The sequence below is a fragment of the Pyxicephalus adspersus genome, chromosome 1 (genome assembly GCF_032062135.1).
Source record: "Pyxicephalus adspersus chromosome 1, UCB_Pads_2.0, whole genome shotgun sequence".
NCBI classification, from domain to species: domain Eukaryota; kingdom Metazoa; phylum Chordata; class Amphibia; order Anura; family Pyxicephalidae; genus Pyxicephalus; species Pyxicephalus adspersus.
Window position 1 is genome coordinate 31,516,015 of NC_092858.1, and position 16,864 is coordinate 31,532,878.

General features: G+C 38.0%; 1 protein-coding gene across 1 annotated transcript in view; it reads right to left on the minus strand.

Annotated features, from left to right (window-relative positions):
* DDX10 (DEAD-box helicase 10) overlaps positions 1–16,864 on the minus strand; it is a 123,871-nt gene that overhangs the window by 6,494 nt on the left and 100,513 nt on the right. The window contains exon 9 of the mRNA XM_072407585.1: positions 14,733–14,863. Within this exon, the coding sequence (XP_072263686.1) occupies positions 14,733–14,863 (131 nt within the window). The remainder of the gene's footprint in view (positions 1–14,732; positions 14,864–16,864) is intronic.

Below are 16,864 nucleotides of genomic sequence, written 5' to 3' on the forward strand. Positions count from 1 at the left end.
ATCTTCCTGCTTTAATGTACAACTTTAAATGCTTTTCTAGATGACAGATTTATTTAAAGAAAAAGTAAATAACATACTATGGGTCAATGCAAAACCTGAAGTTAGTCCTAAATTATCACTTACTCATGACAGATTTAAATATCTTTTCCTCGTTGAGCTTTGCTTAACTTTAACTCTTCAATTGAATCAGTTTAAGTGAACCTGTGTTTTGCCTGTGCACAAACAAAAGGCTCTCCTCTATTTGCTCATAAACTTTCCCTCTGATCTAAAAGTCATATAGATCTCAATAGAGCAAGTAAGGTGAGAACTTTACAGAAAAGCAGCGCTCAGGACAATCAAGATATTTTAGAGCAAAATCTACTGCTCAGTGCCAGAAAGTTTTTTCACTGTGGTATACCATGATTCCTCCAATAGCAATCCAAAACACATGGTTAAAAGCACCAATGAATAGGGAATAAAATATTAGACTATTTTAAAGTGTCCTCCTAAGACCCCGGATTTGGATCATAAATATAGGAAAGAAGGGAAATTTGTCTGTATTAGGCACCTAGTCATTGCTAGTTTCATCAGTAAGAGTGGCCCAATCTACCTGTTAAAGGGGCCTAAAGTCTTTTGTTTTCATGGATCACATCTAAAAGTTATGCAACAAATTGTTTTTTTGTGTCCATGCCATTATCATTTGTGCTATTACTTAATTATTAATAATGACTGACTCACTCAGCAATGTATAGATGGTCCAGAGGGCCCCCAGCACCCCCTGGACTCTCAGGAAAATGCTACACGGAGCAGTGCCAATTTATAACATGATGCCTTATTTATAACAAAAAAGCGTTAGGAAGAGACTGAAGAGTCAGGAGTGTTCCATTAGGCCTGGAGTTGGGCAAGTTACATTATACAGCAAGTAACTTTTTACAAGCTGAGGAGTAAAGCAGAAGTAAGGATCATGTAAAGTGAATCTGTCATTACAGAAATATGAAGATTGCTGATATACTTTTGAGAATGCTAGTTCCCTGGCTTTTGCCTCACGCATTGCGTGGACCTTAAAAACGTACAGAGAAGTGAGGCTGCCATTTTGTTGATGCTCACTCATAGCAGGCATGTTGCAAGTCTGTGACTCAAAGCCAGACACAGTGAGCTCACATTTATAGAGGCCAACATTGGCACTCTCCATACTTCTCCAAAGACAGATTCTGTTTATGTTCATGATCCTTAACGTGCACAGAGGGGCATTAAGATCACATTAAATATAAAATGAGAAGTCTTGAAATTCTGTATACGTATCCGAAGCTGCTATTCCGATCGATTTATAGGAAAAGACATGAACCAAAGAAGGACAGATGTGGTCAATAAGAATGAAATGAGAACACTGGGTATTACAATGTATTGGTTTATCTGGTAATTCGTATTTGGAGTGAGGTAACCTAGTTTACAGTTTGACCATTGTCCTTATATGACCTCTAATCTTCTAAAACTACTTTGTCTTCTGTTAGAAAAGTTTACTAGTCTTTCTTTATTATCACAACATTGGCCTCAAGCTTTTTCCTAAACTCATTTTTGATTTGTGAAGTTTTCCTGTGAACTGTAGACTTTTCAGTTGATATAACTCTGATGCTCCTGGGTAAAGGAAAGAAGAATCCAGAAAGTAATTCTTCATACAAAACCTTTTCAATTGCTTTATACACAGAATATAATAAAATTGATGGCATAACATTTAGTAATGCTCATTACATTTAGAGAGGCATTAGCCTTAAAAACATGTGAAGGAGTAAGATGACTTTTAGACATTCTCTACATATCATGAATAGGAAAGTTTCACCACAACCACAGACTAAATAGTATTGTATTTTCCCTTGGTGCTCTGCTGACTAAAGGATAATTTGTCACTGCTATTGGAGAAAAATGCTTCTCCTTGTGGTTTTGAACAATACAATACAAGGGGGTAGGTGTGCAGATGTAGGGGAGCTGTTACTGGCCAATTTGGAAGAGCAGAGGTGCGGACATGTAGTGCAAAATATGATCTTAATGTGGAGGTGAAAACAAGGGGACTGCTGGCAGGCTGCTGTTGTCGTGAAAGTGCATGTGATAGTAGTAATATTTTGGAATTCTTTTATCTTTGCTGTTTAGTAGGCTTGCTGTTTGGCTAAATTGGAATTGCCACTATATTGGTGGAGAACCGCGGCACTTTGTTGAGGGGGCATGAGAGGGCAGTCTGGAGATGCAGGTGGTACTTTTTTATGGCATATTGGCTGCCCCCCATTGACAGTACTCAGACACTATTCTAATGAAGTATAGTTTTAGTATTTTCTTTATTTGCTTTTACTTTGCAGTTGTTTTTTTAATGACTTTCAATTGCATAAGGCTAGGTACACATGTGCAATCTTTCTCGTCGGATTATCGGCTCAGGGCTGACATTGAAAGAGAATCTTGCGTGTACAGTGCTCGTCGTCCATCGTCTGAATGGCCATTCTGGCGGATCCAGACGATGGACAACGAACGATCGTAATGGAAGTGAAGGGGGGAGAGTGCAGCGGGGTGCCACTCCGTCGCTCTCCCCCTCCCCTCTTTATAGAGCAGAACAGTGCTGTATGCACAGCGCTCGTTCATGCATCATGCAGTCCTTTTTCGTTACAAATATTGCACGTGTGTCCATAGCCTTACTAGGTATATTTCCACTTTACACATATATGTGGTCTTCAGGGAAACACAGATTTATGCATGCATGGAAAAGTTAAAATAAATATGAAAGTAAAAAAAATAATACATATGAGTTAATACAAAATATTTTTTACAGGTGCACTTGGATAAAACTGACACATTTTAGGTTTCAGATTTTCTTAGAAAAGGTTCTTATGACGTGCACATATTATCAATATTCCTATAAGGAAACATAATGTTTGTTTTATAATTCATTCTGAAACACATGTAGTCACGAAGCACAACTTAAACATACGAAAGAAAGGTGTCCAGCTCCAGTTCTCAAGGGCCATGTACAAGAAATACTGCTGTCAGTTAGAAAATACCTAAAATGTGTCTGGATCCTGGTCCTCAATGACTGGTGTTAAACAATCAACTAAAAGACATTTATTTCCAGCAGGGCTTGTAGACATTAGGAGGTTAACACAGATTTGAGTACTATTTTCAGGTTATTAGGAGTGAAAAATTACCTGCTTGTATAAAAACATCTGCCAAACAGATTCGAGAATCTAAAAAGAGTCAACTAGAAAATTTTGGCATTTTGATAATCAAACATACTGTGCCACAATCTTATTTTCAGATAATAAATTTTAATTTACAAGGCCAAGGCAACAATCCTAATGAAGATTAATTACTGCAGTGCCTTCCATAAAGCTCAGTGCCGCTTCTTCCTCAGTTACTGTCAAAACACTAATGAAAATATATTGTGTTGTTAAAGTCTATTCTCTGGCCATTGTCTGGGTGCAAAGAAAATGGCCAAAACATTAAATACACAAAACAAAGGTAAAAATCTGGGTCATAAGAAGTACTTTTTTATGTAAAATATAACACTGTCAACATACAGTTTTGTAATAAAACTATAAAGGTCATTTCACACTCGTGGATGACCAGAGTGTTTTACCTCAAGTCCAAAAGTACGCCCAACTGCTCCCATTTAACCAACCCATTCAAGCGACAAGTTGCTTCTGGCCATGCGGCAGAGGTTTAACAGGGCTGAAACTATATAATAAACCTGCAGCATGCTCCCTGATCTACTATTTTTGCTATCAGCAATAAAACAAAAATAGGAGTCTGACAAGACATTTGACATGACTAAGTTACTGCTAAAGAAAAAGACAACATGCATTGCGAATTATAATGGTTCGCAATATCTCCTTAATCCGCCCCTACCTGTTCCCGGAGACCACCAAACTCCTTGTACACGCTCTTATCATCTCTCGTCTGGACTACTGTAACCTCCTCCTCTCTGGTATTCCACTAAGGACTCTCTCCTCTACAAACTATCATGAATGCTGCAGCCAGACTCATCTATCCTTCCCTCCCCTCCTCTTCTGCTGCATCTCTTTGCAGATCTCTACATTGGCTTCCATTTCACCTTAGAATGAAATTCAAGCTCCTGTGTTTTGCCTTCAAATTTATCCACAGGTATTGTCCCACTTACATTTGTGACCTGATAGAAAAATAAACCCCCAGCTGCTCTCTTCACTTCTCCAATGACCTACCAATGACTTCCTCACTCATAACCTCATCACACCCCCGGCTCCAAGACTTTTCTAGAGCTGCCCCAACAATCTGGAATGGTCTTCCTCGTGCTTTTTGGCTTGCTCCTTACTTTCTGCTCATTTTAAAGAGCACTCAAAACCCTCTATGCCAGTTTCTTAAACCCTCACTACTCGGTCACCACTGCATATCCACCTCCTATTGTGTGCTTTTTTTCCCTGCCTCTTAGATTGTGTCCTAGTTTTTATCTGTCGGTCACTTGCAACCCCAATTAAATGTACAGTGTTGGTGCTATAGCAATACTAAGTATAATTACTACATTAATAATAATACTAATACGGTCATTCCCTGTAAACTTGTTTGAAGACTCATAATTAGGAGTAATCCAATACTGGATATAAAAATAATAATTGCAGACTAAGCTTTAAAAGCTTAGTTAAAATCAGTGGGCATAAATAGTTAACTTTTACAGCACTGCTGCACTCAAAACTCCCCCCTTTCCTGACTGCAAAGCAAAAGATGTGCAGGGGCAGCAGTGTGATGCACCACCTTCACAGTCACATCTATTCCAAACAGCAATGCAACGCAATCTTGTCACTGTGCCCGACAGTGTCACCAAGCAAAGAGCATCAATTGGTATTAGTAAGTCTCAAAGTTATTTGGGGGTACAGTAATAAATCCTTAAGATATCCCAGAGGGGGTTTTGTAAACTGTGTAATCATGTATGTTGAGTCATTCAGTTCGGTGCCCTCTGTCCATGCCGGGATGTACACATTGATCATCATAAACATGTGGAAAGTGACCTTATTTTGATCAAAGGAGTAAAATGGTGAGTAAGCAACAGAGGAGAGATTGCTAAGTAGAGAAACAAGTTGGCAGGAATGAGGAAACTATAGATTTTGACTATGCATAGGAGAGCAATTGTTTTCTGAAGCACTGCATAAATACTGCTTATGTTCAGGCTTGATTCTTGGAAATGCTGAGCAACATCTCTCGACAATAATGTAGTCTTACTTATAAACAGTGCAGTATTGACTCTGATGCTATTCCTAGGATTAATACAAGTGTCCCAAAACACGCAAGTAACATTGAATCAGCAGATCCAAAAGGGAGGGCTCTGGACAATTCCTAGGTTTCTAAAAGGCATACAGGACAGGTCACTCTTACTTGGAGGGTATTTTACTGGCATCAAATAGACAAGTGGAAGTGCTAAGAAAAATAACTAAATAAATGAACATAAATAAATTAACCATAATACTGGGTGTATTTTAGGGAAAAAAGCTAATTTGGTAACTTGCCCTGAATGGCAAAATTCTTGACCAAAGACTCCCAAAGGGACGTTTAGTTTTTGTAATACTTTCCCAGAGTATAGTTCTAAATTTGTCTATTAGAGACTGCAAAAAAAATATTCAAAACTAAAAAATAGACTGGAGGCTTAAATGTGAGAGGGAGCAGTTAGAGGAAGATAGCAGCGAAAAAGGAGAACGTGCACACACTGCAGTCATAACTACCAGAGTTGCAACCTGAATTTGTAAGCAAGACAATGAAGCAATGGAAACATTTTAAAAATAATTAACAACTGTTGCCTTTATGGCATATGAAGCCAATTTACAATTTTACCTATGTGAAGTTCCCTAATATGGGGAGCAAGCAGCAAGTATACATTCCTGACCAATATGATGCTGGGGGGAGTTGGAGGATAGGCAGTCCAAATAGCTGCATGGAAACTAGTTCCTTACACAACAAACCATGATATTTGCAGATACCTTGATAGCCTATAGTGACCTTTTTTTTATTCTTCATTATGTAAATTGTATGCTACTAGATATCACTATGTAAGAGCAGTGGCTACAGGGCGCAGCAGCTTGTGTCAGTTATTAACCAGGCATTACATTAACCTCTATGTGACATTTTAATAATTTATTTGCCCGGTTTCTTTTCAAGACGCATTATTTGGACACAAACAGTAGAAACACAATTTTTCATTAAGGCACAGGGAGCGATTCTATTCAAGCTCTCTGCTCTTATATTACAAGCAAAGTGCTCGGATGTTAAAGCTTCTGGCCAAGAACAATAAATCTGATTTTAAGCGAAGGAAAAAATAAAACACTAGAGATAAAGTGCTCCCTCTCCCCACACTTTGTCACTAATATGCTTTCCACAAGAGCTTATAAATGACCTTTAGTTTTATAGCGCTTGGAAAGATACTCTGCAAAGCGCATTTATAACTGCTGTTAGGCTACTGGAATTGCACGGGCGATAATCACAACTGGAACAAAGAGATATACGGGAGGAAAGCATGTACAAACCTGAAATAAAGATTTTAAGTGCAGTCCGAAGTCTACATAATTCCTGAGAAGCCAGGAAAATTGTGAATGCCTCAACTATTCATAGAAGAAAAAAAATGTTGACAGCTCTGGAGCTTACATTTTAAAAAAATAGGAGGGTAATGGGAACTTCCACATTTTCATCTAGCTGTTTGACTACAGCTCTCTTAGTAGTAACGCAACAGGTTCTCTTTAGATGCTCTGGTTTGCCCCTGATGATCTATTAGCAAAAAGGGAGCAGGTCAACCAGAAGGAAAGTTTCCAGCACTTTGGTAAATCTATGCCATGAAGAAGTTATGTCAGTTTTGAGGGTGAAATGTGGCCCATTACTAGCAAAATGTACCTAATAAAGTGTACATATTGCTGGGGGTTGGGGGAATTAAAGCAAATCTGTGTAGGAAGTTTATAGGAAAAAGGAAAGCAAGCTCTGATACTATGAATGTGTTGGTATGGCTTGGCATTTCAGTTGTACAGAAAGCAAATTAACTTGCTTTATAAGCACTTTATAAAGAGACATTCAATTCAAGGTTGAACTCTAAATTAAATAGAAATAAATTTAAATAAAAAAGTATCAATTTATGTTACATACAGCAGGCAAATAAAGACTCTGTATTCTGTAATCTTCACGGCAGAACAATAGGCAATGTGTTCTTAATGCTACAAGCTAAACTCCAGGCAAACAACTGAATTTCAAAAAGGTTTGCAGTCCTAGGGGGACAGTAATCTCACTGGCTCATGGCCCCCTCGCCTTCCAACTCTAAACCGTATTATGTAGCTTGTTGCAGAAAGCCAATAATAATGGAAGTGTGAGAACCAGTAAACCATAATTGTATTTAAAAAAATAATTCAAATGTTATCATAAAAGTATAGAACCATAAAAGCAAATCACAAATTTTGGCAAAAATTTGGCAATCGTGCAAAAGCTCTTAATGAAAATTGGGTGCAGTTTTAAGAAGTTATTTTGAAGGAGGCAAAAACAAATAATTAAGTGAATGTACCAAGACTAAAACATTTCTAGAAGTAACAGTGCTCAGGAGCAGACACATTGCGAAGCATGCATATTGCTATATTCACTGTCCAATCCATTCTTTCAGGGGTACTTCCTTCCTCCTGCTAACAGTGTCCCTCTTACAGATTTCCCTTATTTCCGGTCTGGTAAAGTAAGTTAGAATCCCAGAAAAAAGGAAAAATCCAACAAAGGCTCTAATTGCTTAATACACAACGCATTTTATAGAAATGTAGTTTGCCTGAATACATATACCCAACTCCATTCCCGTCAAATGAGTCTGTATTGAATATTGTCCTTGCATTAAGCAGCTATATGACAGCGATGAAGCAAGGAGAAGTGAAGACTAGAATCCTGACACTGGCAGGAAGCAAAGCCCTAAATACAGTCTAAGGCTAGGATCCAAGAAATTCCATATCGCCATAAAATGATTATACAGACTACTGGACCAGGTGTTCTTTCTCCTGTCACATAGGGTAAGTTTACACTTTTCACACAAGGTATAGCTGAATCCTCTTTCCTCCTACACAGTACCTACACAGAAAACAGGGCAATGGATATAAAACTTTGAAGAACTTTTATCTAAAAATAAAGCATAACTTTCTATATGCTGAATATCGCAGGTGTATAAGTAAAAAGGTATTTTCAGAAAACTTCCTTTTAGCTGGTATAATGAGGAAAGGCAAATTTTATTTGATTTCTTGCAGATAGAGGAGACTGTAGTATGTGCACAAATCACAAGTCAATTACACAGTGTTAACCATTGGGATAAAAGGAAATGATTTATAATCTGTCTGCACATACCGGATACTTTCTTTATGCCAAACATGTATTTTAGGGAGAAATAGTTCTATTACTCCATATTAAAATTGCAGCTGTGATTTGTGTGGTCCACATGGGAGAAACACAGGTTTGTTACTTTCCCAGAATAAGAGGTTCTTCTCGGTCTAAAAGCCATAGAGGCTTTTAAGGAATAGGTAATCACAAAGAAGAACATTGAGGGGATTAATCACATCAAAAGCAGATCCATTAAAGAAATTTGAGCTGACAGTTTCAACCTCCTTTTGAAGTTGCAAGCTGCCTGGCTGTCAAGCTAATCCTGTACCTTCACTGCCTTATAAGTTGAAGTACAAAATGGCAGATATTGCCGCTTCCCAGTCCTCAGATGTTGTGGCTGCATTCCTTTTCTATTTTTAGGCTTATTACCTTTATGTCCCACTAATGATCTGATCAGATGATCAGGAAGGCTACACTCTATCTATCACTGTATATATAAGGAGAAGAAGCATAGCCACCCTTGGACAGCAGTACTGTTAGAGCGGGAAATCTTAGAAGGACTTTTGTATATGTTACAAACAAATTAAATCCTAACTCCAGTTAACACTTTTTAACAGTTACAGCAACAAATTTTTTTACCAATTAGTTTTAGCTAAAGGAACAAATGTTAAACAATGTAAGCACTCCTATCAGCGTTAAAGAATATGTGAAGGCAAAATAAAAACATGCAGTACATTTTATTTGTAGACCCTGCAAGTACAGAAACATTGACCTAGCTGATATATACTCAGCTCTTAACTTAATATTGTAGGCTGACAAACACAATTTTTTATTTTTGTGGACTGAGTGGTGCCCCGGTCCACCAGTTCTGTCAGGAGGAAAGGACCACAATTTCAGCTCATTGAACCCCTGTGTTAAACAATTTAAAAGCAATGCTACCAAATACTAAAAAAAAGTGTAAACTTATAACTCACTGTAATTGTGCTACACTCAATGAAATGTGAAATAATCTGTGAGCATTGTCGGGAGCAATTACTTTAGTCTTAAATGATATGACAATTGTATAGTTCGTTAGTTTAACATTTGTGGCAGGGTTATAAAGTCAGTTTAAAAAAGTGTATGCAAGCTTCTGACTTTAACTGTTCACATTGCAATATTATCCCACAATAACATCTCTCCCCAAAACCAGCCAATGCATTGACTGCAATTTTGCTTATAGCAGCTGGAGATAAAGTGGGGATGAATGACTGGCACCCTTTACATCCTTTACATCTCAGGAAGGCTTTGTAGACTTGCATGTGTATAATAAATTATTATATTTATTTTTACTTTACCAGGAATTTCAAAGAGGTAATTCAATAATTACTCCTCACGTTTGTATTTTGCTATAACCTTTTAAATCACTGGGGTGGGGGGTATTGATCAATTCTGCTGCACAGTAGTAAGGCATGCTAAAAAGGAGCGGTGAGGCAAAAAAATAACTACGTTTTCAGCTTAATTTTTAAATTTCCCCCTTAGCTGCAACACCACCAAATATGCCCCTGAAAACACTGTGCAGAACAAATTAGGCATTGCATTTACCTTTTTTTGTTCCTTTCTTTTATCTTGGTGCTGCTAATCCCCTGCAACGTCACTGCAGTCTATTCGTGCATTCCAATGATTATTGCATGGTATTTTTAGGGCAGTTTCCTCCACAACAGTGAACTACACCTGTGTAATGTATATTTTAACATCCACTTGTATCCTTTATTGGAAAGTAGGGCAGTACTGCAACTTCAATAATCTGCATGGCAGGTTTACCAGAGGGTAAAAGGCATACTTACCCCTTAGTTTGCCCACCTCCATTGCCGTCAGTTCCATGGCATTTCTCACTGCTGCTTCTTCTACATCTAAAGTCTTCTCTGATCAGGGAGGGTTTTAGACAAAATAGGGCCCTGGGCAAACAACAATGGGCCCTAATTGCACAGCCTTCCAGCTCCCGGGAATTTCGTGAAGTGGGCTATAGAGAAGTTGGAAGCCCTGGGCTGGAGAGAAGTTGGGAGCACTGGGCAATTGCCAGTTTGACCTACCCGAAAACTGGCCCTGTGCTGTTTGATGTAACTCCTGCATGCCGTAGTTTGCTACTCTTGACATCTGTATACAACATGCCTGCTCGTGAACTGCCCTATAATGTCATCAGTCAGCTTTAAGCAGACTATTCGTTCAGGAACAAATTGGCTGGCAAGGTGTGGAAGACAGGTCCACTTTACACATTTCATGACAGGTCAATGTCTGGATGATAGATTGATATTATTATTAAATGAACATTTGTCATCACCTCCTGACTGCTCCCTTTGCCTATTTGCTCTTGAAATGTTAATGTCATGGCGCTCTCTAAGAGAAAAATACATTTCATGAATTATTAGACAGAGATGGAATTTCCGCTTCATTTCATCAGCAGTAACAGCCTTTTACCACAACAGTTCTATTAATATCTATAACACTTCTAAAAATGACAGGATACGAGAGGAGCTGACTCCACGTGCTCAGGAGACACACCGAGGCTTCAATGAATATTTTTAGACCCTCTGATCACTGAAATGCAGAGTTTTGTTTGAAAATGAACAGCTATTAAAATTTTTATATATAACCCAAACTTTTCCTTTCATTCTGGAGATGGGAGAGTGGTGTGTTGGCTCGTAGATGCAAACCTCAAAAACTATTTGTTGGTCACCCCCTTTAATAAACTGTGTTAGACAGCTACACATAACAATAAATATAAACTCCTATCTCATTGCCCTAACAGAAGTCTCCTCTGGCTGGGACATTGCAAACACAATATACTGCATTTCTGCACCTCCACCACTTTCCTCATAATGTCCACTGGAGCGCCCAGCATTGACCACTTCTGCCCTGTAAGGCAAACTATGGTGCCCCTCCTAGCGCTAGTCAGGTGTCTCTTGGGAAAACCGATTTCCCTTTATTGCCAAGTGCCCAACAATGAAAGTCACTTTCTATTTTCAAGCAGGCCCAGGAAGTACTTCTCTCTGCCTAAGGCACTTCAGTTACCAGAGTTTGGACCTTTGCCATCAATAGCACTGCTTTAAAATACCCTGCTGCAAAAAAAAATTTATCCTAGAAAGGTGTTTGGATTATTGTAAGAAGGGGTAAAAATAAGGGTCTACGTATAAAGAAATATATCTGACATTACCTGAAACATTCCCTGGTGGAGAAATATTTATTGCCATTGAAACACATTGACCTGGAAGATTCCCCACTATGGAATGTCAGATCCCCTGCTTTATAAAAAGATCCCAAAGAGAACTCTAAAGTCATTCTTTAATCAGAACCTGTTATAACACAAATCTTTAATGCCATTTCTAGAAAATGTTTTTTTGCCATGTTGTTATGCTAACCCCAAAAAAATCCCCAGGCAAAATGTATCATTCTGCATAAACTGTTGTATACAGGACAAGTATATTGTAGTACAGGTAGTCCCCGAGTTAAGGACATCTGACATACAGACAACTCCTAGATAAGAACAGGTCTTCCCTGCTTGTTGGTGTGCAGGACGGAGGCTTGATGGGCTGTTCTGGAACCTCTTGGAACTCTTTATTGATAAAGACAAACTGTGCAGTTGGTTTTTTTTTTTGGGTTTTTTTTTGTTTTTTGCATACCAAAGAACAGCTTGCTCCAGAAGGTAATGGTAAATGTCTAGGCCCCATAAAGTTTTTTTTTTTTTGCTTTGTTTGTGAATAATTTACAGTGAGAATTGTATACAGTAACTGACACCATGATGACTAATAATATGTTGAGACAAAAATCTGTCCTAATTGCATTTATTAAAATAATGTACCTGTTCCGACTTACATACAGATTCAACTTAAGAACAAACCTACAATCCCTATCTCGTATGTAACGACCTGTACCTTTAAAAATTAATTGCACTAATGCATCATTAGTTTCTTGCTTTGAAGTATTTTGCAGAAAAATGTGCATTTTATCTGCAATGTGTATTTAAATTACACCATGCATGAAAATAAAAGTCTGAATGGACCCATTATCAAAAAGCTTTTTGCTATGCATTATACTGCAATGCACGGAGTGAGGTAGCACACAAAAATGGACAAAATAAGAGCAGCAGTACATTTGTAAAAACATACTGCAGCCCAAACATCCAACATTGTTCTCTGTCTGATGTCCTTGAGTATTGCACGCTGTATGAAATGCAGTAAACTGAATTGCACCGTGCTACACAATACATTGAGGAAGCCATGCCTAACAGCTTGCTAGCTGACTAAGAATATTTACATATTTATCTATAGCATGGCCACAGGTTCATTGAAAGACATCTGCAAAGTCACAGCAGATAACATGTTTATATGGGATTAAATTGTGAAAGTAACTCTAGAAGCTCTGTATACTTTTTTGGACAGAACATTTGTAATTCAAGGAGTGTGAGGATTCAGATCAAAGTAAAAGAAGAAACAAAAGGAAATTGCTAGTGAATTACTTTCCCAGATTACACTTGAAAGACCGTTTAAAAAACTCCCGCTTTAATGCCACGGCAGGGGAGGGGGCTGCTTACTTCCAGAGAGGCTGCAGCAAAGTATTAAACAGGTGAGTTAGACAACAAATAGGACATTTACCCTGATTGCTGACAGGAAGAGCAGCGCTCTGCAGTGTTACAGTAATGGGCAAAACACCATCAGTGCCTCTTGGGAGGAGAATCACCCCATCAGCTTTCTATTTAATGTATGGTAATAGTACCAGCAATCTCTCTGATGAGGAGCAGAAACACTTTATTTTTAGAACCATATTTTCTGATGCGGTAGAAACCATTCCAAGGAGATGGGTTGGTTTTATGCAGTCGTATATAATACTGCTTTTTCAGCCAAATCTGAACTATTGGCCAAGGTAAGAGGGAACTCTAGGCAGACATTTTTAAATAATGGTAAGGCGGTTAGGTATTTATAAGATTTTAAAAGATATTGAAATGCCTATTTAAAAAAAAGTATGAGTATCCAAATTTCACAGCCCCTCTTAAATCACAGATAAAACAGAATTCAGACTAGGAAGGGACAGGGCTGCACTAGCAGCCAATCATTTCCGCAACAAACACATGTTTACAGGAGAATACAGCCAGAGGATGACTGATCAGTATTCTGCTAATCCTTTTTTGTCCAAACACATGCTGAAGGCAGTGTGGTGGCATCACTGTAGTGCCTAACTGCAACAGAAAAGGTGAGGTTACCCACCTGGAAGTCAGGCAGGGTGTAAACATTAGGAAGGATAGACAAGAAAAAACACCCTCCCATTGTTCCAACTAAACATAACTGGATTAACATGTTAGAAATACAGATTCATTTCTGGGAAAAAAATATTTTTAATGGCATAACCTTTCCTTACTTTCCTGCACATCTGCTCTAAAACGGATGAAGTCCGAGTGGCTAAATAAATAGCTGGAGTTCCCTGGTCTTTGTGCCAAAATGTAAAAAAAAAAAAAAGACTTTTTCCAATTTTTTCTAATGGGGTCTTCGCCACTGTATAAAAACTCAGTAACAGGCTTAGTGGCTGTCAAATAAATGTATTATTGCAAGAAACAACCTTGAAACTCAAATCACTCCATTTTCAGTAAAAGAAAGCTCAAAAGGTAAGGGCCAAGAGAATAGCAAAGAGTGAGTCATATTTCCAAACCCTGGCAGTGTTTAATGGACCAGACATAAGAGGATTAAAATAGTATTGTTTTTGGACAAAGGTAAGCTTTTGTATTTATTTACCTGTATTTTATATCAGAGATGTGTTTAATTAAAAACTTGGGAAAGTTGGAAAAATTGGGCAACCATATGGGTTGTTGTGGGGCCATAAGCCACCATAAGCCACCAAATACCATTTACCACCCCAATACAACTTTGGATACAAAGCTCTGTTTTTAGTATGAAAGTCACAGCTGATGACCATATATTATCCCCCTTGCTAAACCACTGAAATTTCTTACATTGGGATAAGTATCAGCATGCGTGTTGTATCGTCTTATAACCGCTTGGCTTCAACTGTTCCACAAAGTTGGTTCTGATACAGTAACAAATTGTTTTACTGAATGTGCAGGACTTATAGGTAAAGATTTAAGTGGTGTTCTTCTGTAGATCAAACTATAAAAAAATGCATCCCATTAAGTTCAACATTTGAACTCTTATTTGAAGCAATTTACTAGTCAGCTAAGACCAGTTCCAGTGGAAGAGGATATCAGATTTGTACAGCACTTACAGCAAAACAAAGAGCATATTCGAAATAGTATTCCCTTCTTTCTTACCAAAATAAGAAACAGATCAATAATAATACAATATTATTCACATTATCTGTGTGGCTCCAGGAAGGATTTGTGCAATGCAATCTTCCAGGTCCTGAAATAGCTTTACTAAAAAGAACACAATGTTCCAAGGACATACCTGCTACTTTCTTCCATGGGTTGATCATCTTCCTCCAAATCGCGGTACTTGTCTGGGTCAGGGAGCGCACTCAGGTCTACTTCATTGTCACTGTCATGGTCAAGATAAGCAACTGCTTCATCTTCCTTTTCCTGAAACACAAGGAAATGATTATTACTAAAGCTCTGCACAGTGTGTGTATGTATAAGAAATATACACAAAGATTGCACGATGATCATTTGTACAAAATAGTTTACATGGACAGCACAGTGCAACGGCTAGCACTTTTATATATATGTTTTAATCCCTTGCTTTTTTTCCCATTTTTTAAATTTATTTTGTAATTAACTTTGCAAGGCTTTGTACCAAAATCATCATTTCAGTAACACTGAACCATGAATTAGTCCCTGCACTAAGCAAACCAGTGTCTGTGACCACTAATCGGACAATTCCACTGTAATTAAGGAACGTGCTGTTTTCACCATCCCAAACCTAAATGACCATTTAAACTTTGCAAGGCTAGCTCCATTACAAGAGCAGTTTTTTGAAAATTTCGAGTTAGGTTTTAACTTTTCCACAGCCATCATCATTAACTATTACAGTGATGGCAGCACAGACATGTGTCAAAAGTTAGAATTTGTTAACCTTTTTGGTGCTAGCTGCCAATTTTTCTGCACAATATGTATTTTATAGCTGTCCAATCACTACTGTCTTGTATGTGTGTGCAGAATGAGAAAAAGACACTGACTGCAAAAGTGTATCCGGTGCAAATACTGAAAAATTACCAGTTTTTGTAATCCGCAATACAATAAGACACAGACTGGGAGAGGGAAAGGCAACCAATAGGTACCTGCAGTTCTTATGTACTAACATATTGCTCCTTTCTATTGCCCCAGCCGAAGGCCGTAATCTAAAGTAAGGAGGAAATCTAGCAACACTGCCCAACTTTAGAAATATTTGAACAACTGTGCGCTCAGCTCAACTTATTTTTGTGAAAATAAATATTGTAGTCTGCATTTAAATGACCATTTGTGATACCTGTTCAACGAGAAGTTCCCATTAAAAATTTTATCTATTTCATGGCCATCTGTCTGTCCATGACACATTGTCTGTGTAATGTATGCAACTTGAATTGAATGCAACTCTTCCAGCAAAAAAACTGAAATTAAATAGAAAAAAACAAAAAAACCTCTGTCCAGAAGGACATCGAGGGAATGATGAAAATGAGGTAGAGATTTAATTAAATATAACTGAAGGAATGAACAAATTTGTTGCAGGTAAAAATGTTATAAAGGTTAATTATGCTCTAATGGACAATATGCAAATAAACTTCACCGTGTCTTTTCCATTCACCTCCTGCTGCGTAACAAGCGTTTTGATCACCCATCTAAATTTAGTGATGTGTCATAACATGAAACATTTATTATCTGCCTTTTACTGAATTCACAAGTCGCAAAGCTCTTTTTTTCCATCAATAACATCAGAATCGAGCATGTAAGTTGATCTTGTAAGAGAACTTTTCAAGCGTAGCGTGTTCTGTGACCCTGAAGCGTACAGCGTTATGTCTGGTTCTATAAATGCTGGGAAGGGTTCATGTGATGGCAGGAATTGATGGTCTGATCTAGTCACAATACAGGCCCATTTAGCCTTTACAACCTGTCCTCCTTGTATGCCTGTGTTCCTTTTTTTTTTTTTTTTAACAATGTGCATCCCTTATCCAGAAGTCAAATGTAATGATAAAATCTATATTTAAAAATATAGGAATGAGTTTATGGAGATCAGAGAGTGCTGTTATCAATATCCCACCTGGTACGCAGTGTGCCGTTATATAGATGCGGTGTGTTAGTTAACAACAGTGCATAATGAAAATTGAGTCTCCACCAGGGACAAATATATTGGTCTTTGTGGAGCCGTGATCTTTTCTGAGTATTTAGACTCATATGCCTTTTACAAGGTCAAGTAGGATTATTTTCAGTTGACTGAAGTATCAGGATATGTAATAACACGGGGGATATTACCTATAGGTCAGCCTTTGTCGAGTTTTTTTACATGGAGGAACTCTTGAAATCGGGAATCCCTGCTATAATTAGAGCTCATGGTGCATTAGTGCGGTGGTCAATGGGATGAAAGCCTCTTACATTGCTGACCTGTGG